The following is a 24,465-nucleotide window of genomic DNA, read 5'->3' on the forward strand; positions in this document are numbered from 1 at the left end:
CATGTGAACGCAATGCCAAGCCTGACTAGTAGCCTTGGCATCACGGTGCTGGGATGAGGCTAAGACTAAAAGCGGGGCTGGGGTAGGGGGCCCCGGATGGAGTCTAGTCCCTGTGGGTCTCCAGGAGAAGGAAGGAGAAGAGAAGGCCTGTCCACGGTGGCTGGGCAGGTGCCAAGATAAAGGGGAGAGGTCAGTGATGGAGGCCAGGAAGGGTCTTCTCTTCCTCATCCTGTTTCTGACACACCACATATTTCTTTTGTAACTGTTACCATGTCCTCAGGCCTGAGCTTTTAAGTGGTGTTTACCTCTCCAACTCGCTGGCAAGGACCACGCTCCAAAAGGAGACTGAAATTTTGAGCCTGGGGTTAAACAAGTTACCAAACCATCACTCAGCCCTTCCTGTTTGGAGAGGGCTGGGCAGAGGGGAGTGGGCTCTGGGGACAGGCAACAAGAGGAGCTGAAGATCTGGAGCGGGGAGAGCAGCTTTGCCAAGCAGGGCAGGGGCACCTGGGCCAGCCACCCCCTTGGCCTGTCTCGGTGTGTCCGATGCTGCCTTCTGGGGCTTTCTCCAGGAGGAGGCCGAGGCAGGCACACATGAAGTGACTGCAAGGCCAGGCCCGAGGCTTTAGGAACATTCGGGAAGCTTCCAGCTTCCTCGGCTCTAGCCTCCCCCGCTCGCCGCCCCTTGACCATGGCCCTGGAGGAGCTGCCAGGGAAGGTGCACTGACCTGTCCTCTGCAGGATGCTCTGTCTGGCCTTGATGAAAGCCAGGATGTCGGAGTCTGTCCGGCTGTCCCCCGTGAGCGGGACCGACGACACTGGCCTCTCCGGGATCCTGGGGACAAGCACAGGTCACACTTTACCACGCCTTATGTTTGGCCCCAGCGCTCACCTTTCCATAGTGCTTTCCCACGTTCACTGACTGGATCTCACCCAGGGGCTGCGGGCTCCTGCCTCCTCGCCCCCCTCCTTCTCTGCAGCCCCCACAGCAATCCTTCTGCACCCAGACGAGGCACGTGTCCCCCAGTCCTTTGGCTCAAACGCTTAGTGGCTTCTCATCACTCTTGGAATGAAATTCAAACTCTGTCTCTGTGTGATGTGGGCCCATACACTGTGCTACGGCCACCCTGCTACTCTGTTACACCAAGTTCCTTCTGGCCTCAGGCCCTTTGCCTCGCTGTCTCCTCTTCCTGGGCTGCTCTCCCCTCAGACCCTTACACAGCAGCACAGACTTTATCTCAGCATCTTCTCCATCCCCTCACCCCACCTTCCTCTCCCTGCACCCACACCCTCCCCCCCACCCTGCCCCTAACTTACCCAAACCAAGCCCATTCTACCTGGGGCCAGATTCCTTTAGCACCCAACTTAGATGTCATATCCTTTAGGATGTGTCCCCACTGCATCCCCATCCCCTACCATGGCTTAGCTAGTTGCTCCTGAGACAGAGATAAGTCTTCTCCCTTCTCTCCTTAAAAACAGAACCATAATATTTAGCCCAGCAAGTTGCCACATTAAAAAACTGCATTTCCCAGGCTTCTTTGCAGCTATGTGTGGTCAGGTGACCAGTTTCTGGCCAATGAGATTTGTAAGAAGTGAAATCCCCTTAAAAAGGGAGGGACGCATGTCACCTTCTCCCTCCTCCTTTTCCATCCACCTCCTATACATAAAAGTCCCCTTGAGAAAATTCAAAGCAAGGTACTCTCCTGGCTCTGCCAAGTGTCCATCCTCACACCTGTCACTCCACATAGCAGGTGACAGTATCCACTCTCTTAGAAGGCAGCGAGGATTATAAATAACAAAGCGTTGTTCGTTATCACATGTAATTTTTGGCGTTCCAGCTGCAAGTCAGTGAGAAGTGCTAAAGCAGATTTGCGGCAGGGAGATTGGGACAGCTCTGGAGCTGTGTGTTCTGTCCAGGGTTGGGAGGGACAGTGGGTGGAATTCACCGCTGGACGGCCTGCCTGCCACGGGAAGAAGGGCATGCAGGTATTCTAGTCAGAGGGCATGGAGACACGTGCTGGGGAGAGGCCTCACCGGCTTTGTTCATCCTGGAGTGAAGGGCTCACAGGCCTGAGGCCAGGCTTCTCAACTCCATGCCCTTCCCTGCCTGGGGACTCTGCACAGGGCTGGTGGGCCACGTGGAACTGCCCCTGGGCTGGCTCCTGTTCCTTTAATGGCCCCAGGTACGTCATTTACAAGGATACATGAAGCCACTCTGCCTGCATGGGGCCCCAGCGACCCTGGGGAAAATTCCTTGGCTCTGGGAGTTGGCATCTGGGAGAGATCCCAGGGAATTCCCGGGGTACCATGGCGGAGGCCTGCCCTGGGCTCTGTGAAGCCACCACACAAGGGGCTCCTTGGGTTGTGAGGGAAGCAGATTGGCGATTTCAGCCTGCTGCACCCACAGCAGTGGCTGTCACAGGTGTCAGAGAGGGAAGACCACAGACCTGTCCTCCAGGGGGGTGCTGGGGCTGCTCTGCTCCTGGCTGTGCAGGAGGGGGCCAGGCGAGGGCAGGATTTTCCTGGCATATACGTCACTGCAAGAGACAAGTCGACAAAAGAAAAAGGTATGGGAGGAGGTTTACAGAAGAGAAATTTAGAGTTTATATCTAGGAGCTGTATGGACTGAAAATTTGTCTCCCCAAAATTCATACGTTGAAATCGAATCCCCAGTGTGATGGTATCTGGAGATGGGGCCTTGGGAAGGTAATTAGTTTGGATGAGGTCATGAAGGTGGAGCCCCCATTATAGGATCGATGCCCTTATAAGAAGAGGAGGAGAGATCAGAGCCGTCTCTCTACCAGGTGAGGGCACAGAGAGGAGGCAGTCATCTGCAAACCAGGGAGAGGGTTCTTACCAGAAGTGGATCCTGCGGACCTTGATCTGGGACTTCCCAGCCTCCAGAATTGTGAGAAATAAATAAGTCCCTGTTGTTCAAGCTGCTTAGTCTATGGCATTCTGCTACGGCAGCCCAAGCAGACTATGGCAGAAGCCAAGAATCCTCTGTTGTGGATGATGATTAGTCAGTTCAAGCTGCTATACCAGAACACCACAGACTGGATGGCTTAAACAACATGAATTTATTTCTCTCTGGAGGCTGCAAGTCTGAGATCAGGGTGTCAGCACGGTCAAGACTGCCGACTTCTCGTTGTGTTCTCACATGGTAGAAAGAGAGTGAGCTAGGTCTCTGGCCTCTTCTCATCAGGGCACTAATCCCATTCATGAGGGCCCCACCCTCATGACCTAAATGCCCACCTCCAAAGACTATCACTTTGGAGGTTAGACTTCAACATATGAATTTTTGGAGGACACATTCAGTTTATAACATTCTGCCCCTGCCCCTCCCCCCATTCAAGTCCTTCTCATGTAAAATACATTCATTCCATTCCACCAGCCCCCGACTTATGCCAGCATCAACTCTAAAGTCCAAAATCTCATCCATTGAAATATCATCTAAATTAGATATGGGTGACACTCAAGGTATGCTTCATCCTAAGGCAAAAATGCCTTGCCAGCTGTGGACCTGTAAAACCAGACAAGTTATGTGCTTCCAAAATGCAATGATGGGACAAGCATAGGATAGACATTTCCATTCCAAAAGGGAGAAACAGGAAAGAAGGAGGGAGTGACAGGTCCCAAGCAGGTCCAAAACTTAGCAGTGCAAACTTCATGAGATCCTAGGGCTTGAGAACGATCCTCTTTGGCTTGACACTCTACCCTCTGGACCCACTGGGGTGAGGGTCCTGTCTTCTGGACCCATGGGTGGAGTTGCTGAGCTCTGCTGGGCAGGGGTCGTGCCCTCATAGTTCTGTTGATCGGCTCCACCCCCACAGCCTTGGGCAGAGGCTGTCTGGACTGCTGAAAGCAAGGCTATCGTCTCCCTTTTTGAAATGGAGGAGGCAGCTGTGATGATCTCTGAATTGCCTTTGGGGTAATTCTTCCCTTGTCTTGAAGGATAGTGCCCATTCACAACAGAATAGTTCTATGGTCCTGTCCTGTGAGGTCCAAGAAGTCCACCAGCCTTCCTTTCTTCCTCCCGTCTCCTTCTGCTTCAGTTCAGTCTGGCAGTTTTTCTGCTGGGGAGGCTGATGAAGTCTGGGATTCACACCCACACTAATCCCCTAGCGTTCTCTTCTGAAGATGTTTTCTCATGTTTTACTGCACGGATAGGCTGAGAGTTTTCCAAATCTTTAAGTTCTAGTTCCTTTTTGCTTAATAATTCCATCTTCAAATCTTTCCTCTCTTCTTGTATTTTGCTGTAAGCAGTCAGGAGGAGCCAAGCCTCTCCCTCAACACTTTGCTTAGAAATCTCCTCAGCTAAATGTCCAATTTTATCACTTGCAAGTTCTTCTTTCCACAAAACACTAGAACATGAACACAATTCAGCCAAGTTCTTTGCCACTTTATAACAAGATCACCTTTTCTTCACTGTCCAATAACATGTTCCTCATTTCTGTCTGAGACCTCACCAGAATGGCCTTTACCATCCATATTTCTACCAACATTCTCTACGTGATTATTTCCGTATTCTCTAAGAAGATAGCAGCTTTCTCTACAGCTCTCCTCTTTCCTTTCTGAGCCCTCACCAGAACTGCCTTTAAAAGTCCATTCGTGACAACCTCAGCATCTTCTAGCACATGCTTCAAAACTCTGACAGCCTCTACCCATTACCTGGTTCCAAAACTGCTTTTACATTTTTAAGTATCTGTTATAGTAACACCCCACTTCTGGTACTAATTTCTGACTGAGTCTCTTTGGGCTGCTATAACAAAATACCGTAGGCCGAGCGGCTTATAAACAATGGAAATTCATTTCTCACAGTTCTGGAGGCTGCAAGTCTGAGATCAGGGTGCTAGCGTGGTTGTGTTCTGGTGAGAGCCTTCTTCTGGGTTTCAGACTGCCGACTTCTTGCTGTGTTCTCACATGGTAGAGTAAGCTAGGACTCTGGCCTCTTTTTATAAGGTCACTATTTCCATTCTCGAGGGCCCCACCCTCATGACCAAATTAGGTCCCAAAGGCCCCTTCTCTTAATACCCTCACATTGGGGATTAGAGTTCAACATATGAATTTTGGGGACACATTCAGTCTATAACAGATGGTTTATACACTAATTTTCATTGCTAGAGCATTGCATGTACCAGCTGTGGTCGTGGAACAAAAACAACAAGGATCACAACCGTCATTTATAGACACTGTCTGCACACCAGGTCCTGGGAGGGGGCTCTGCAAACATCACGCTATTTAATCCTCTCAATAGCCTCACCATCCCCGTTATATAGATGAGACAGCTGAGGCTTAGAGAGGTTAAAGAAATTCTAGAAGTTGCCCAGTGGTAAGTGGCAGTATCTGGATCTAATCACAGCTCTGTGAGGCTTCAGAACTTGTGCTTTATTAACCGGACTCAGCTCTGGCATTCTGAGGAAACACATGCTGGAGACACATGGCTTATCCCTGGCCACATGGACTGACCCTGGGTGGCCCTGGCTGACCGGCTCTGTGCTCCCTGAGTGAGGAGTTAGACCCAACAGCTCATGCAGGTGCAGTTTTGCCCATTTAATTGATGTGCACTCCTTGCCTTGGGTTCTCAGTTGGGAAACAGTGGAGCCCAAGAGCACCCCTTGGGAGGTGGAGAGGCAAGCTATCCTGGGATGTCAGTGACATGAAGGGATCCACTCCCTTGCTTTGCAATGTCCTGCCTAGACACAATATCAGAGCAGAAAGAGGCCTCCGAAGTCACCTCAGAACCCTCATTTCACAGATGGGGACTCTGGGGGTGACTGGCAGGCAGGGTTAGAGACAGGTGCTCTGGCTTTGCTCAGCACGCGTCAGCAGCCCCAGGCTCTCCACAGGCCCAATAACCTACTGTCCCAGCCGTGAGCACCGCTTCCTCTCCAGCTCCTGTCTCCTGCCCTCTCCTGTCTCAGCCAGGGCAGGGCCTCTTACCCTGGGCCTGCCTCCACCGTCTCAGGAATGTAGGTCCTACAAACGGGAAAGGAAATCAGAGCCTGGGATTTTTTTTTTCCCCCCCGTCAGATGTCTATTTCCCAGTGTCCCAGAGACTCTGCTCTGAGTCTTCGGGTGAGCTGAGCATCTGTGCTGTCTGATGAGGGTCACTGTAGGACCAGAGGCAGCCACAAGGTGGCAGGCTCTGCACGCCTTTCTTTGGAGAACAGAGGCAAGTTCCTAGGGTTCCTTCTGAATGGTTCCTGGTGCAGGCCTCAACTAGGGAAGGAGAAAGGGCTTTCCATCCCGCAGGTGCTGCAATGACACCAGGTCACGGTCAGTTTGGAAGCTGCAGCAAGTCTTGCAAGATCAAGCCACTGGCACACAAATGGCTCATGAACTCAATGGTTTCCCGGCCGAGCCTTTTCTAAGATGCCAGGGAGTGCTCACAGGTGCTAACTGTTGAGGGCTGGGAGTGGGTGGAAGAGGGCAGAGATGGAGGTGACAGGACAGATGGGGGCATCCAGCACCCTCTGCAGAGACCCAGCTGCCCATCCCGTTGCCTTGAGCAGCTCCCGCAGGAGGATGACGCAGTGTGATGGCTTGGGGCTCCTCCAGCCCCGAGGCTGCGGGAGCATCCCTGGATGCCATAGCTCGGCCTCTGAACCCTCAGGGTCATACCATGACTTTTGTCCTCTCTCCTGACCCACGAGCCTTTGACGGTGAATTCACTTCTCACGCTGACGTTCCTTCCGGAGACAGCGCACAACAGCCGTCAGAATTAATCATCTCTTCCTTCACAAGGATTAGTAAGTAATATTAATAGTAATTAGGCCTCCTAATGATGGTTGCCCATCAGAGTATTGTGAATTTAGTGTGATCAGCCCACAGGCCCGGAGCATCCCTGGGGAAGTGATGAAATCAGGTTTCTGTCAGAACCCGAGGAGCAAGAGGACCAGCCCCCGGGCTGCAGTGGTTCCATCAGGAGCAGCGTCTCTGGAGCTCAGGGGAGACAGGCAGCTGGACTCTCACTCTCCTGTTCCAGCAGCTCTTCAGTGGCCCCAGGACACTCGCCTGCTCATGGAAGAACAGTGTCAGAGGGACCTCGATGCATCTTACAGATGAGACGAGGGGATCCCAAAGGGGGAGCTGGCTTGCCCGAGGGCCAGCACCCAGAAGAGCACCCTTTGTGAAAGTCTAAACTGAGGGGACTCCTTGCAGGTAACCCATGGTGAGCTGATGGGCACCTTTGAGATCCAAGGTTCTGAACGTCAAGGTTAAGGATCTCTTGGCAAGCACATCCAGGGATCACCTTAACTTGGGATACCTAAGGAATATCTAGGAAGGCCAGGCCAGGATAGGCCCTGCCTCTCAGACAAGGTAGATGCTGGGGGAGGATTCTAACGGTGTTTCCCGAGGAGATCCTAGGAGGCCTTCCCAGTGGCCAGTTCTTAGACCCATTCCAGGGTGGACACTCTCTCAGAGAAGCTGGCAGAGGGATGGACAAATGGACAAACAATAGAGAGTGGCCTTGGCCTAGAGGGAGCGTGGGAGGAGGCGGAGAAAAGGGGGAGAAACAATGTAGGGTGGGAAGGGTTAGGTAGAGAAAGAAAGTGGGGGAGGGCTTCCCTGATGGCGCAGTGGTTGAGAGTCCGCCTGCCAATGCAGGGGATACGGCTTTGTGCCCTGGTCTGGGAAGATCCCACATGCCGCGGAGCGGCTGGGCCCGTGAGCCATGGCCGCTGAGCCTGTGCGTCTGGAGCCTGTGCTCCACAATGGGAGAGGCCACAACAGTGAGAGGTCCGCATACCAAAAAAAAAAAAAAAAAAAAGAAAGTGGGGGAAAGTGAGGGGAAGAAGGGAGTGAAGGAGTGAGGAGGAGAGAGGGGGAGAGAGGGGGAGGCAGGGGAGCATGGGGGGCCGGGGGGCAAGGAAGGAAGGAAAAACCGTGGCTCGACATGGAGCCTGGAGTTCAGGCTGCAGCTGCAGCTCGTCCCATTGTTAACCACAGAGTTCAGAGCATCACGTTCCCTTCCTGGGCCTCAGTTTTCTCATTAGTGAAATAGGATTGATTTCAGGGTTTCTCAACTGAACTCATGGGGCCAATCATCCCATCCTTGGATTGGAGTTCCCAATCCAAGGGAGCTCTGGTTTTCCAGTCAGAGGTTGGCCTTCTTAGGAGCCATAATTTTGCTGTTTGAAAATCTTGGTCTCTTGGGAAAATCAGATCGTGGACACATGGAAAGAGTGGGGACCCCAAGCAGGAGGACCTGGCACTTGGAGGAATATGAGGAAAACACATTTGTACAAAATAGTGCAGAATATGAGTGGGAAACTGTCACCTTCTACTAAACAAGAGGATACGCACGTGTCCCTAAAGGACGGTCATGGTCATTAAGGTTAAAGGAAACTGATGTGAGGAGTGAGGGGAGAGGGGTGGCCGGATGTTGACAGGCCTGGGTTCCAACCCTGGTCTCACCTTTTACTAGCTGGGTGACCCCAGCAAGTTAATTGATCTCTTGGAGCCAAAGTGTTCGCATCTGTAAAATGGGTGCAATGATAGCACATATGTCACACACGTGTTCAGTTCCTGGCCCTTAGGGCCCCCACAGGAGATGTGATTACCGTAAGAGAGGAGAGCCTTGGAGAAGTCTCCTTGGAGAATTTAAGGACGCCAACAACTAATCCTCCACAGTTGGCTGTTCACAGAGAATGTCTGCGAAGCCACGATGACCAGGGAAAGGGCCTCCTCCCTGCCTCACCCCTGGTAGAGCTCTGTGAGCTCTTCTCTGCCAGCATTTTAAAGCAGTGGCAGGTGACTTCTTTATCAGAGGAGGAGCCCGAGACCTTGCCCTTGCCAGTCTCTAGCAGGACCCTTTTCCTCTCACCTGTCCACTGTAACCTTTCCGCCCACAATGAACGGTATCTGAACTACTGTGTGGGAAGGAATTTAGGGGTGCCGACCACTCGTAGCCGAGGCGTCTTAACAGACACTTTTCAGGACACTTGGTTATCTCTGCCGAAGGTTAGAGATCCCACCAGAGCACCGGCTGCCACCACAGATGACAGAGACTGAACAGCGCCCCGAGCCTGCCTGAGAGTCCACTCCCCAAAGACCCTCCTTCCAGCATCATCAAAAGTGCTGGGGGTAGAGCTCAGGGAGCATGGTTTTGGGAGAAGCTCCTATAGGTAACCTGATACACGCCTTTGAAATTCAAGGTTCTGAGCTTCACTTGGCAGGCAAGGTCCTTATAGCCCTGGAGTCGTTTCACCGGGCCTTTCCCAACACACACACACACACACACACACACACACACACACACACACTTCATTGTCTTGAAGCAAAAGAAAAATTGGAGCTGGAGCTTCCTATTTGCTGGGCAGGATACTCCTATCAGTAGGAGCTTGGAAGAGGTCAGAAAAGAAGCTGGAGAAATAGTCAGGGGTTCTGAGAAGCGTCACACTGGGGAGGAGGGCTTATTCTCGTGTGGCAGACACTCGAGAGGCTCGGATCGGAGCCAGAGCCAGAGCAATGACTGGGGGAAGCTCTGGGCTGGCTGGACTAGTGTTTTCCAAACATGCTCTGTGGAGTCCTGGGGTTTCAGGGAGGGGCTGATCCAGCTTCTTTTCTGACCTCTTCCAAGCTCCTACTGATAGGAGTATCCTGCCCAGCAAATAGGAAGCTCCAGCTCCAATTTTTCTTTTGCTTCAAGACAATGAAGTGTGTGTGTGTGTGTGTGTGTGTGTGTGTGTGTGTGTGTGTGTTGGGAAAGGCCCGGTGAAACGACTCCAGGGCTATAAGGACCTTGCCTGCCAAGTGAAGGGGCCTCTGTTTTCCCAAGAGGCTTTGCCATTTTGCATTCCCATCAGCAATGAATGAGAGTTCCTCCACATCCTCACCAGCATTTGGTGGTATCAGTTTTATTTTATTTTAGCCATTCTCATAGGTGTGGAATGGTGTCTCATTATTGCTTTAATTTGTATTTCCACAATGACATATGATGTGGAGCATCCCGTCATACACTTATTTGCCACCTGTATATCTTCTTTGGTGAGGTGGCTGTTCAGATCTTTTGCCCATTTATAGATGTTTTTCAAATATCTTCTCCCAGTCTGTGGTTTATCTTTTCATTCTCTTAACAGTGTCTTTCACAGAGCAGCATTTTCCATATGAATATAGTCAAACTTATCAATTTTTTCTTTCGTGGATCTACACTGCCTTTTAAAACACCAGCGTAGCCAGACAGAACATACCTTGCCGGCTGTTAACCTGGGGCTTAGGGGCTCACATAGGAGATGTTTCCTAAAGCTAGAATACAAGCCGAAGTGCTGGCCCTAAGGGCCAGGTTGGGGGATGTGAAGAGGTCCAGGGAAAATGTCAGCCAGGTGGTGGACAGCTCTCTGGTTGGCTGTTTTGTTTTGTTTTAAGAATAGTTTCAGATTTAGAGAAAAGTTGCAAAGATAGTACAGAGAGTTCCCCTATACCCCATACCCAATTTCCCTCATTATATAATCTTATATTAGTGTGGTACATTTGTCACAACTAAGGAACCAATACTGATACATTATTATTAACTACCGTCTGTTCGTTATTTGGATTTTCTTAGTTTTTCTGATCTAGTTCCCATCCAGGATAGCACATTACATTTGGCCATCATATCTCCTTAGGCTCCTCTTGTCTGTGACAGTTTCTCAGAATTTTCTTGCCCTTGACAGTTTTGAGGAGTACTGGTCAGGTATTTTGTAGAATGCCCCTCGACTGGGACTTGTCTGACGTTTTCCTCATGACTCAACCAGGGTTATGGGTTTTTGAAAAGGAGACCACAGAGGTCATTGCCATTCTCATCACATCATCGGATCAGGGACACCGTCTGGCAACCCTCTCCCCAACCCCTTTTAAAAAGCTCTATTTCACATTTCCAACGTGAGAACTCAGCTCCGCTCAGACCCAGGCAAGGAGCGTTCCTTGGCAGTCGAGGCCGAGGCCCCACTCATGCTGGCCTGGTCTCTGCCATGCGGACAGTGGGCCTGTCTCAGAGATGCAGGATGGATGAGGCAGGTGTCATTGGCTCTACCGCCCGCGCTGTGCGGTTGGAAAGAGACAATAACGTGGGTGGCATGAGAAGGAACCTGCCTTCAGAAGGTGTGTGTGTGGGAAGTATAGTCTGTGCTGGCTCATGCCATCACTCAGGGACACTGGCTCTGGGCGTCCTCGCGGGAGGGTGCCCACGTCTCTCCTGAGTCTGTGCTAGGACAGAGTCACTAACTAGAGGTTCCTGGGTCCTGGCAGGCTGACTCCCCTCTGCCTTACCCAACATCCCCTCCACAGTTCCCCCCTCCCTCTCCCCTCCCACTACTGCCAACCGCTTCTTCCCACCCAGCGGCAGGACCAGGGCTTGCACAGTTTGGTTAAACTGCTTCTCTTGTCACTGTGGCAGTAGGTCCACTGGCTGTCAGAGCCGGAGGGAAAGGGCCGGGGTGGGGGGAGCGGGCGCGGTACTCCAGTAAAGCCTGAGAGCCACTGGCCTGAGTATTTTCAACTAATTTAACAGTGAAAGTCACTCATCTTCCTGGATCAGGCAGCCTACACTTAGAGCATCAAGATTGGGTTGAGGAGAGGTAGGGCATCTTTTCTGGGCATCCCAACCTTGTCGCAGGGTTCTCCCCTTACCTTTTGCTAGAGAGAAGCTGGGACCTTTCGTGCTGGGATTCTGGCGTCTGGGGGAAGGGTTTCATGTGATTCAATGAATTCACTGCTGGGGAGTTTACCTGTTGGTCCAAGAGAAAGTTTCACAGTGTAAGCGTGAATCTAATGACATGGGGAAAATGTCTTTGATGTTATTTCTTAAAGGGAAAAAGCCAGCTAGAAAAGTTGGTATGTACATGTGTGGGAAAAAATAAATCTAGAGGTAGTCATGACCTTAATGAGGGGCATCAAAACATTCTCTTTGGATGGCAGGATAATGGGTAATGTTTGATTTATTCTTTGTGCTTTTCTGTGTTTTCTAAGTTCTCCATATTGAGCCTGTATTACTTTTTAAAGTTAGGAAAAAGTGTTTGAAATGTGATCTGACAGTTCTCCAGAACTCCTTCTGGCTTTGCTTTCCCTCGTCCCAAAGAGATGCTGGCAGAATCGGGAGTGATGCATTCATCGTGCCTCACGCATTGGGGGCAGCTCCAGCAGGGTCCTGGAAACCTTGCGTGTCTCCACACAGGTCTCCTGAGCAGCGATTAAACCCCAGCTGACCTGAGTCTTAGCAGAATGCCCCGCCCTCCTATGTTCTAATGAGGGTTAAGGCTTTTAGCCTGCCCCACTCAGGGTACATCCGCCGGCTATAAAATGGCTTAGTGGCTGCATGGAATTGCTACAGGGCGCCCCATCATCCCTGCTGTGGTCACCTGGTCCCTTCTGTTTCAATGACATCCTGTGGGGTGGAGGGCACAGGGAGCTGACAGCTTGGCTACCCTGCCTTTCACTGTCTATGCAAGTAATAAACGGTCTGAATCCATCAGCCTCGACTGGGTCATACGGGATGATGGGAGAACCCTCATCACTGTCCAGTGGCCGGATGCCCATGGGCACCAGCAGTGGCTGACGGTCTCACCCACTGATGACCTCCCGAGGGAGGCTTCTTAACTGGAGAGCAGGGGCACTGTGAACGTGACTGGGAACCAATGACATCTTTATTCTTCCTAACTTCTACCTGAAATTTAACATATCTTTCGATGATTAAATGTAGACAACAAACCACAGTAGAATGGGTGGTACCAGTGACTCCGCCACCAGTAGAAATTACAGATATTTTCAGATCACGTTACAGTTTTTGCAGAAATCTTGAAATACTGTGTTCACCACTACTTTGAAATTGTGGTAAATATTGAGCCCCCCAGATCTTATTAATTAATGCATCTGTAAAATGGTATACATATTACTATACCATAACTGTGCTACTAAAATATTGTGATAACTGTATTTCCATATTATTGGTTTTATTTGTCATCTTGTGTATTTAACTTTATCCAAATATGTTTCTCCATCGTCTGGTCACGAGGCCACTCGGTAATGTATGGGTTACTGCTCGGTTGTGTCCTTGGGACACTATCTTCGCTGGCTCTCAGTTTCTTGTCCTTAAAATGACACAATCAGCCTGTTAGAGAATTTCTAAGGGTTCTTCCAGCCACAAAAGTGGTAGGATTATGTGTACATCATCTCTTTTATTATACACAGCTGAGGGGTCACATGAGGACAGTTGGAACTGGGGGTGTGTACTAACATTTCTTAACAGGTTCTTTAGCCTTCATAATATTATAGAGAACTTCTAGGAATTTGTCTAGGAAATATGCAAAAATGTATCTTCAAAGACTTTTCTAGTGAAACGACCCCCAAACAACCGAAGCATTAAACAATAGGAGGTTCAATATATTAGAATAAATCCATATGCTTGAACAGTGACAGCACCGGAATGATGTCATGGCGTCATGCCACGGAAGAGGTGGCATGCTGGACAACTAAGTAAAAACAAAAGCCGTTTGTGATACCTGAAGACTCATATGATTCTATTTTTATAAAAGCATAAGGATGTATATGCATAAAAATATAAAATAATATAATCCAACATATTAATATCGATTCTCCTTAAATGGTGGGATTATGGTGATTTTACCTTGTGTTTTTCTGTATTTTCTAAAATTTATACCATATATATATATATATACACACACACACATACGTGCATATATATGGCTGTAATAAAGAACAATCAGTGTTGTCACTGCATCTCAGGAAGCAATGGTGGCAATCCATCGGCTTGGGGAGCTACACCTCCCACTCCCTACATTTCTATGCGTCAGGCACTAGCAAGGAAACAGTGAGCCCCTGACCACTCACGTTCCTTGTTACTAAAACGAGCCCTCGCTTCAGGAGGTAGGGGCTGAGAGCACGTGCACTGCGGGTCTAAGCCCCCATTCTTTTTCCTCTGCTCCCCCCCACCATGGGGCTGGGGGTCTGGCCCCTCCCTGTCTGCCCCGACGCTCCTCAGGCCCCAGAAGGAGGGTGGGCTCTGGGGCAGTGAGGGGCATGGCTGCCAGTACCTGCAGGCTGGTGGCCTCCTCTGCCCACCAGGCTTCAAACTCTTTCTGCAGCTTCACCTTGGCTTTGTCCATGAGTAGCTGCAAATGCTCGATCTCCACCTTCAGCGCCTTCAGGTGCGTGAACATTGCTTTATACCTGCAGTGGAGTCAGAGAGGAGTCCTGAAAGTCACCGGCAGGGAGGGAGGGCTCTAAAGAGACTGGCGGCGGCAGGGCCTGAGCCTCAGAAGCCTGGCCATGCAGCCTTGGTGCCTGGGGCTGGGACCTTACAGTTGCCCACCCAGGCCAGAGTATGGCGCCAGCATGTGAGCCCACAGCCAGGTATTTCTGTCCATGGGCCATGGGGCTCTGTGTGTGACAGGACTAACCCCTCTCCAGGAAGGATGAGTACCATTACTGGGCACTGAAGGGCAGGCATTGCTCTAGGCCCTTGCCGTCTATAAACTCATTTAATCCTCTTCACAGCCCTATGAGGAAGGCGCTATTATCATCATCTCCCCTTTACAGATTTGGAACCTGAGGCATGGAGAGGTTGAGGAACTTGCTCTATGGCACCGAGCTAATAAACAGAGGAGCCAGGGTTTGAACCCAGGCCATCTGGGGGTGGGGGCAGTGTGACGGGGGGCGCTCAGGGTACATGCCTAGCCAGCCCAGGGGTGGGTGGTGTGTGTTATAGTGACAGCATTGCCCCCTTGAGAGTAAGGAAGGTTTCTTGTTTGGTTTACCCCAAACGTCTTCGTGGCAGAGGAGATAGCTGTTGAATGCCTAAATGAATGAATGAACTGAGAAGCTTGTATCAGTGATGACCAGATGTCTGTTTATGCTTGAGGTTCCTCGCTCTGCAGGTTAAATCATTCTGGAGCCCTAAATGGCCGCAGGAGGGTCTGATATTCTCTGGACACCTTGCAGATAAGGAGCCTCAGGAGAGAAGTGGGGGGAAGGAGGTCCTCCATGGTCATACTTCTGGGCTCCCCTAGAGGGCAGCAGCAGACAAGACTCGCCGCTTCCTGGGCTGCAGCCTGGGCTTCGGCTGCAGAGGCTGATCCCAGCGCTGGAGCCTGGCTGGGCCTTCTGCTCCCCACTCCAGCCTCACCCTGCCTCGGCTTCCTGCATCTCACGACTGCCTGCTGAAAGGTGGCACCTCCTCCAGCTATTTTAGGACCCGCTTCCAGAGTAGCTGCAGGCTTGGGACGGGCGTGGTCACCCTGCCCTGCCCCACAGCTCCAGGTGGCCCCGAGGGGCTGGGGTCAGGGTGTGTGTGGCGAAAAGAAAGGGCACCTTCTCTTTTCTTCCTGCAGTTGTGATCGCAGCTTCTCTTCCAGCAGGTCTGGCGTCGAGGGCACGGGTGTGCTCTCTGAGATACCTGGAGAAGGGAGATGCTGATGATTCCCTCCAGCGAGGAAGAAAGGTCAAGGGGGAGTGTGGTTTAGAGCGGATGACACAGTCATCGTGCGTCCCAGGTGAAAGGGGACCCTGTGAGTCCTTCTGGGGCCTTTGGATGGGTGGCTGCTTTACCCACCTCCTCTGGGTGGCAACCTCTGCTCGGCTGAGAGCCCCAGAGGAGGGTTCCATGATTATGCTCCATCCACTGTCCCTCCCACTGTCCCACATCTGTCACGGGAAGGGAATTCTTCCTTATATCGCTACCAATCCTTTTACCGTGGAGTTCACTCGTTTCCTCTTGAGTCCCCAGGGAAGATGCAAAACACCATTTCCCCCTCCTCTGATACTGAGCCCTTCATAAACCAAGAAGGCATCACTAAAACGGCTCACATCTTACTTTGCATCAGCTGAGGTGCCGAATTCTCCAGCCTCAAATCATGTCTCCCGTTTTTGACTTCCCTCTGAAGCAGTGGTTCTAAGCCCGATTAACCCGGTGTGCACCCAGGGCTGAGAACCATGCTCAGACGCCCTGCCCACAGGGCCCTGGCAAGTCCTAGGTGAGGGCTGTGTCCCCAGACACGCCAGCTGTCACTGCTGGTTGCCGGGTTGCCTGCTCTGGTTGCTTGTGTGCTTGTCTGGAGCCCATCCTTTCCTAGCCTGGTGGGTGGGGTCTGTCTATCTTCCCAGGAGGCTCTCGGTGGTTGTACTGCATTTCTCAGCCTCAGAACGTGTCTTAGGAGTTATGCAGCCCCACTTTTTACTCTTTGGAGGGGAGACTCTATCACACGCTAAGTGCTTTCTGGACATGATCAGACTTAATCCTTCTGGTACTCATTGGAGGTATTATTGCTCCCCTTTCACAGATAAGGGCATGGAGCTTCAAAGAGGTTAACCTGCCCAAGGCCACATGGCTAACTTGAGGAGTCTGGATCCAAATCCAGGTTTGTCTGGTTGCAAGGCTCTCGATTCAGAAATTCCTTCGATAACATTTCTGAGGATGGTCATCTGCTTTCTCCCCCCATACTGCTGGGGGTGAGGCTCAGTGCTTTACACTGGGCATACCTCCTTGCGGGCAGCTCTGTTTCCTCTTAATTGGAGGTGAGACCTGCCCCACTAACTTCTTTTCACCTCTCCTTTGGAGCTCTGGAGCAGCACAGTTTGTCCTCCTTCTTAATCTGATGGTTCTTTAAATACTTTAAAAGCAACAGCAACAACAACAAAATACCACATGTGCCTGGAGCTTTATTCCCGGGCTGACTCTGCCTAATTCTCTCACCTGAGGGCTCAGTAGCAAGGTGACTTTCTAATCGATCTGAAGTACAGAGCCTGAATCTGGACATCATACTCCGGATAGGCCCGAGAGGGGCAGGGTAGAGAAGAGTTCTCCTAGCTTTGAAACATTTACGTTCTATATTTCTACAGGAGGTGAATTACTAACAATGACCATTTACCGAGCGCCTTCTATATTCCAGGTTCTGCCAAGTTCTACTAGACGCTGGGCTAGGTGGTCTACTCATCTTATTGCTAATTCTCAAAATAACTCAGCAGGGAAGGCATCACCATCTCATTTCAGTTAGATTCTGAGGCTCGGAGAGGTTGGTGAATAACAAGGTCACAGAGCTAATAAGTGGTAGGGCTGGGATGTGAACCCAATTTTTCTGGTTCCAAAGAGCTAGATGTTTATACCAGGCAGCCCCCTAGCACTGTTTTTGTTTTTCAGCAGCTTCGTCATTGTCATGGTCATGTCAGTTTGTCACGGTCTTCTGTTAAGCTTGCGGTCAGTTTACCCACGTTCCTATATTTATGAGTGGTTGTCGAAACGCATTCTATTTCAGTCTGATTATCCTTTTAATCACAAATGCAACATTTCCCATTTATTGGGGGCTTAGCCTGCTGAGAGGTCCTTATTCTGGCATGCCTTATTCTTTCCCTTTGGGCTGCTTTGATGTCGTTATCTAACTCATTGATAAATACGCTAAGCGGATCAGGATTCTGTTCTTTGTTTGCCAGGCACCTGTGACCCTCTGTCCCTTGTGTCAAGTATCACCTGTGACTTGTAAACTGGCTGAGCAAGTGTCTCACTCATAGATACCATAGACTTCCCAGCCGAAGGCTATGCTGTCCCCCATGCTGGTGCATCTTAGTGGCCCTAATGAGCCAAACTGCCTGTCCTCGTCACCCATGGTCCCCCAGGCCTAGGCACCGGAAGCCCCTCGAGGGCAGGGACTGGTCCCTCTGCTCTTTGTATCTCCCCAGTGCTTTGTTTGTTCAGACTCCGCGTCCAGGGTGCCCTCAATGCTACCCGTGCTCACTGGCCCTTGTCCTCTCTGGGAGACGTCAGACCTGATAAACTGAAGGAAGTATCTCAACACCAAACTGATAACGGTAGGACTTGAAATAGAATATTTCCTTTCCTAATGGTTTCAGAAATGGACACGTGTATCTCCGAGTCTGTTAAAAAAGAAAAGCTGTGGCTCTCCTTTGTCCTTTTAACACTTTTTGATCCCATACCAAGGAACCCCCTGAGAGATGCAGTGAAGACCCTGCTCTGGGGTGAAGCCTGGGCCAGTGAGGAAACTGAGGCCAGATCAGGTAGGACCTTGAGGGCCTGGAAAGGACGTTGGCTTTGAGAGAGCTGAGAGGCTGGAGGGCGTTGCGGAGAGGAATGGTGTGATCTATTCCTTTGATAGCAAAGCCAAGTAGTTGTTTTGCGGGTCAAGACAAAGCTGCTCCAAACTGAAGCATAGTTAATGTGAGGTGGCGCCAGGGTGGTGAAAGGATCTGGGAAAGAAAGCTGGGGCAAGGGAACTTGGGCAGCCAGAATGAGGGCACAGCATACCCCCAAGACACAAGCTACCCGCGTTGCCATGACAACCAAAGGGGCCTCTTGCCAAAGTGATGTTTGCTGAGTGAAATGCATTGTAACCTCACCAGGAGACGGCCCTGGCTGCTTCTGCTGCTTCCTGCGGCTTGGCTTACCAGCCCTCTCTCAAGAGAAAGAGGGGCTGGGAACTGAAAGGGAACCAGACAAAACGACTGAGCAGGAACAGAGGAAAAGGGAGTAAGTAAAGGGCAGTTGCGCTTTGCAGGTCTCCATGCCCGCTGGGACTGTGGCCAGGGACAGAACCTCCAGTCACCTGACGGGAGGCACAAGGAGTCCTCCTTTCAAGCACAGGACTCTGGCTGGGACGGGAGCACTGAAGGTCATAGCCCTGAGTGGCCCATGAGGTCACACTGTGAGTCTGTGAGGGCAGCTGTCTCCCACACAATACAGAAGCGAATAAGAAGGGCTTCATTCCAGCGGCTGTAGATCTGAATGTCACACGGAGGAAGCCCTGAGCAGTCAAACAGTAACTGAAACTTACAAGGGCGTGGTGACTCAAGGGCACACACATCTCAGGCTGACCCCACCTCTGATGTGTCAGGTGTTTGGAACCAGCAGCACAAGAACAAATGGGTGCTTGCTGGGAAGGCCAGCCTCCTGTGGGTCCCCTTATACCTGGCATGATTTCAGGGTCACTGGAAAGATCACTGTACCTTCTCTTCCCACCTCCCCATACCCTACCCCCGGCCAAAACTCTCCTACAGTCAGTAAATGTCTGAAATGTGCAGAATCTCGTTTCTTTCATTCACTGGCTTTCTACTGGGAGTGCACCTGAGAATCACCTAAGGTGCTTGTAAAAGCAGAGACTGCTGGGCCCTACCCCAGACGTTCTAAGTTAGGATTTGATGGTAGGTTCCCCTGTGATTCCGATGCTCGCCCCTTGTTGAGAAACACCGTTCAAGGCTCTGTGTCCAGTTTCAGTGCAAGTACTCCGTGCAGGAGTCACTGAGGATGCAGGACCTGCAGGGGTTCATACAGGATGCTATACGGGGGCCAACATGGCCCTTTGCCCCCTGCCCACCTTCCAGACCTTTGGAAGCCACTGTGGGGCAAAGGAGCTCAGGGATTTGAACCAAGGAAGTCACACTCTCTGTAGGGCTGGGCTGCCTGCACTTGGCCCTTGCAGATGGTGGATATCTGAATAACGATATCCACCATGTGGCTGCTCTGTGGCCCTTATATAACAAGCCCATCACAGATGGGGAAACTGAGTTCTGACAGGGGAAGTCATCTTCCCTGGGATCACACCACTGGTAAAAAGAGCTGGAGTCGGACCCAGCTCTGTCTGACTTCAAAGCTGGTGCTTTTTCCCTTGCAAGCGACTGGCATAATGAAGGCAGCCATGGGGCAGATCACTGAGGCCGGCATTGACTCGTCCTTGGTATCTGAAGGTGATGCTCTTTTCCATGAATGCCTTTCAGGTGCGGGGCCGGGGCTGAGAAAAAGCCTCAGTCTCTCCCCCGAGTGCCAGCCTGTGCAGACTGCCCTTCCCTAACCGAAACCATGGCCTGCACGCTGATCCCACCGGGTATCTGCAGCTCGCCTGATGGGTGCGAGGAGCTTCGCTACCCACGTTCCCCACGGGAGCCTGGCCCCCCCAAGGCAGCCCCCAGAACACCCAGAGCCAGCCTGCTTGTCTCCTTAACTGTGTGTTAGGAATCCTAAGGAAGGCGGTATTGACATTTCCAACCAGGCACCAGCCGAAAGGGGCCCTGTGGTCTTCCAAGGAGCAAAGGCCGGTGCCCTGCGCGGGAAAGGCCGTGAATTACGTGGCTCTACCGTGGCGGACGAGACAGCAGAGCCACGGAGGCATTCCAGCAGGGGGCCTTAGCTAGCCAACTACGGATTCGCTCCCTGAACACCCACTCTGGGCCTCCTTGGGCTACACTGTCTCACAGAGCCCAGATCACAGCCTCACCTTGCTTCCGAAGTCAAAGTGTCTGTTCTCCCCAAGATGGATGATGTCAGTAGCTCAATTACCACAATGGTTAGCAGCTCAGAGGCAAAGATTCTGGCTTCCCGATCAGACCATTTCCTGTTTAATGGCTCAAATTTATTGCCAGCTGGAGTGATCACACGCTGACAGGTGCTTAGGGCCACCATGCCTCTTGGTGTTGATTTTGTGTAACACCATCGCTGTCCACGGCAGGCTCCGACTCAAGGGCGTGGTGAATACCCTGCGGACCCAGGGCTGTGGCTGATCATTGCTCGGGTCCCCACTCCCCACTGCCGTCCTTCCCGCAGGGAGAATGGGGCACTCTCCGAGAGCACAGATGGCCCAGCTTTAGCACAATCAAAATCCTTCCCCATGCCGGTTTGGAGCCTGGACTCTGCCCATGGAAGGCCAGCTGCGTCCCTTCCCTCCTGAGTAACTGCCTCTGCGTCCACTCTGGGCCTCTCTGCCCACGACCAGACCCCTGGGATGGTGGCCTCTCTCCTTCGGCATTGCTCCCCTCCACTGCATTCCCGGAGGAGGACGCGGCCCATACAGAGGGTCAGTGTGGACTTGCAAGCGATACAAGGGAGACCCCAGGAGCATCCCGCATTCACAGGAAAGATGCTTCTAGTCTCTTTACTCACTTCCCGACCACGATCACCTCTGCTCAGATGGGAGCTCTCTCTTTCCCCCAACTCTCCACAGTCCTTTCTGCTGGGACCCCAGCTCCATCTCTGCTTTCCGGTCGGCATTCTCTGGGTGCAGCCACTCAGAGCCTGGCACCTCCTTCTGAGGCTCCTGATACCCTCTCCCCACCCCCTTCAGAGGCAGGCCTGTGCAAAGTCTGCTCCTGCCTGCGTCCAGCCCACCAAGACCTCCTCACTCCTCAGAAGTGTGCCGACATTACTGAACTCAGGGTTTCTCTACGAGCCCGAGTCCGTCGGCAATTCTACCCTCTTGTCACTTTTGCCTCACTGACCAGTGGTGACCACATTTCTTAATCTCAGTGGCTTTTCAGAGAGACATTAGCAGGAAGCTTGGCATCCCTAAAACCCAGCTATATCCTTGTCACACTGGACCCAGCATGTCTGGAGTGCTCTCGGGATACCTGTGACCTGTTGGGGAGGGCAGTTTTCCCCACACCTGTGAGGGTGAGCACAGGCCTTCCTCCTGTGAAAACCTCTAATGATAATGATTAGTGGGGTTTGGTCAATTCTCTTGATTGGCTTGTAAAAGAAATTTTAGGACTTCTAGGAATTGAACTGAGAATCCTTAATAAAATCATCTCCCTCCACTTTTGGAAAACTTATCTGCTACTAGGCAATTTGTAAGCCAATCTGTTCATTTGGCAAAATTTTGTTGTATCTCAGAGTCAAAAGTGAGTTCGGAAACAGACTACACAGTAGAACTGGCACATTTTCAAAGTGATGTGGCAAGAGTGGGCAGACAACCAAAATGCGCACACTGGCGTTAGAAAAGGGCCAGAAGAAATTTCCGGAGATTTTTTTTTAAAGACCCTAGTAGTTTGCCTTCAGCCCACCTTATCCGCTTCACTGGGGGTAATGTGTGTAGAGATCCTTCCCAAGGTAGGCAGAGGGCTTGAAGGAGACAGCTCAGAAAGCTTGATGAGAACTCTTGGGAATCTGTGTGTTTGTGGTGTGGTGTGTGTGTGCACGGTGTGTGGTGTGTGTGTGGTGTGGACAGAACTGTGACTCCCCTCAAGAACTCTAGAGGGTGGGGCATGTGATGCTGTGTGAGAAGCGAGAGCAGAGTGGCTGCCATTTCTGTGGCAAAAGCATGGGCTCCAGCATGGAGGAGAGTCGGTTAGGGTCACCTGAGATCAGAGGCATGCTGGCAGATGTGTCACAACCGGCTCTCTGGAGAGAAAAGGCCCTGATTTGTAGTGTTTGCCAGTGTTTGTGGTGTGACTGATTTCACGCCACCAGCATGATTCCCCTGAATCTGGAGCTGGGAGGAGATGCCCATGGTCAGTGCTCGTGAGCCAGAGCGAGCGGGGTCCGGCACAGCACTCAGACCCTCTGGCACACCACTTAAAACTTAGATCCCTTTTAATAAAGCCACCTAGAGGGACCTTAGGAGAAACAAACCTGGCGGTGGACCACAGGAAGCCTGGGAGAGCTAGGCCTGTTCCTTTTGCGTCTCCAAATCCACTCTCCGCCCTCTCCTCTTCTGCTCCCCACCCCAGGAGCCTGGCTGGTAGAACAGTGGGCTTCCTTGCCCTCCGCCCTCTGGCTGGACTCAGCCGATGGGGAACATGGGCAGGGACTGGAGCATGGGAGGAGACAGGCTGAGGTATTTCTTTCCCCAGACATCTCTGTAGAGGCCACGAGCTGGATGCACTGCTTTACTGAAGGTCACAGCTCCTATCAGATGGCCAGAGCCTTTCTGCACAGCCATTACTTTTTTTTTTTTTTAACATCTTTATCGGAGTATAATTGCTTTACAATGGTGTGTTAGTTTCTGCTGTATAACAAAGTGAATCGGCTATACGTATACATACATCCCCATATCCCCTCCCTCTTGCACCTCCCTCCCACCCTCCCTATCCCACCCCTCTAGGTGGACACAAAGCACTGAGCTGATCTCCCTGTGCTATGTGGCTGCTTCCCACTAGCTATCTAGTTTACATTTGGTGGTGTATATATGTCCATGCCACTCTCTCACTTTGTCCCAGCTTACCCTTCCCCCTCCCCGTGTCCTCAAGTCCATTCTCTATGTCTGAGTCTTTATTCCTGTCCTGCCCCTAGGTTCTTCAGAACCATTTTTTTTTTTAGATTCCATATATATGTGTTAGCATACGGTATTTGTTTTTCTCTTTCTGACTTACTTCACTCTGTATGATAGACTCTAGGTCCATCCACCTCACTACAAATAACTCAGTTTTGTTTCTTTTCATGGCTGAGTAATATTCCATTGTATATATGTACCATGTCTTCTTTATCCATTCATCTGTCGATGGACACTTAGGTTGCTTCTGTGTCCTGGCTATTGTAAACAGTGTTGTAGTGTACATTGTGGTACATGACTCTTTTTGAATTACGGTTTTCAGGGTATACGCTCAGTAGTGGGATTGCTGGGTTGTATGGTAGTTCTATTTTTAGTTTTTTAAGGAACCTCCATACTGTTCTCCGTAGCTGCACAGCCATTTCTGTCTTCAAGTTTCATAACTGCTCACTCCCTTGCCCTCTTAGGCCTGATGCTTCCTGCCTTGCTGCTGTTAGTACCTCTGGGGATCTCCTTTGTGGTTTCCCTACCCTCTGCTCACGCCTTTGTCAACAGGACTTTATTCAACTCTCTTCACAATAGCTAATTTGAATAGTGCCACTTGCTTCCCGTTTGGACCCTGACCTGTACAGGTAAGCAACTGTCCGAATGAGGTGCATCCCTTCGAGACAAGGAACGCCTCCAGGGACCCGTGAAAGTACCCCGAATGGGCAAGAGTCATCTTTGCACATTTGCTGGGCCCAGAGAGCACAAAGCTGTGTTACAATGGCACCAACTGCCTTTCCTCCCTTCCTTCTTCTCTCCAACTCCTTCTGGGGAAACAGCTTAGCAGGCTGAGGGAAGAAGTGAGTTAGAGAGAGAAGGAGCTGACCATGTCCCTCTCTTCCTGGTGGTTGGCCTTAGCTGGGGAAAGGGAGGGAAGTCTTATCTTTGAGTGAAATTTGAACTATTGAGACTCTAGTTACAATACAGAATGACCATTGTGGGTTTCTGTCGTTTTTGTTGTTGTTTGTTTTGCTGGTAATTAACAATGAACAATTGAGTTACTGGGCTGCCCAGTTTCTTCCAGGGGCAGGAGAAGAACTCTCTCCATTGTGAGGATTTATAGAAACAGGGGGAGAGCAATAAAAAGCAGCCTTCACAGGCGCCTCCCCTGTATTGTTCAACATGCAGGCAGACCATCTGCAGCTGTTAGTCCCTCCCAGAGAGTACAAGGCACCTGGAGGAGAAAGTGAATGGCGGCAAACTTTCCGTTTTCCTCTTTAAGTAAAATGATCCTGACGTGAACGGTAGTGAGGAAAATGAAGATGAACTGGAATTGAATTGGGATTCACTTTTTACTACCACTTCTACCAACACAATGATTCCACGAGAACAGTCATTTGTGTTTGATTTCTGAACCGTTGGAATCTAGTCCTTCGTAGAAATTATTATAAACCATTACAAACACAAAAAAATATTCAAAGAATGATATAATACCAATAGT

General features: G+C 50.9%; 1 protein-coding gene across 1 annotated transcript in view; it reads right to left on the reverse strand.

Moving 5' to 3' along the window:
• Positions 1-385: 385 nt before the first annotated feature.
• KIF6 (kinesin family member 6) overlaps positions 386-24,465 on the reverse strand; it is a 379,056-nt gene continuing 354,976 nt past the window's right edge. The window contains exons 17-24 of the mRNA XM_065885960.1: positions 15,310-15,394; positions 14,034-14,169; positions 11,614-11,711; positions 11,018-11,025; positions 2,869-2,898; positions 2,448-2,550; positions 729-835; positions 386-399 (exon numbers count right to left, since the gene is read on the reverse strand). Of these exons, the coding sequence (XP_065742032.1) occupies positions 386-399; positions 729-835; positions 2,448-2,550; positions 2,869-2,898; positions 11,018-11,025; positions 11,614-11,711; positions 14,034-14,169; positions 15,310-15,394 (581 nt within the window). The remainder of the gene's footprint in view (positions 400-728; positions 836-2,447; positions 2,551-2,868; positions 2,899-11,017; positions 11,026-11,613; positions 11,712-14,033; positions 14,170-15,309; positions 15,395-24,465) is intronic.

Source organism: Phocoena phocoena, chromosome 10 (assembly GCF_963924675.1).
Source record: "Phocoena phocoena chromosome 10, mPhoPho1.1, whole genome shotgun sequence".
NCBI lineage: Eukaryota > Metazoa > Chordata > Mammalia > Artiodactyla > Phocoenidae > Phocoena > Phocoena phocoena.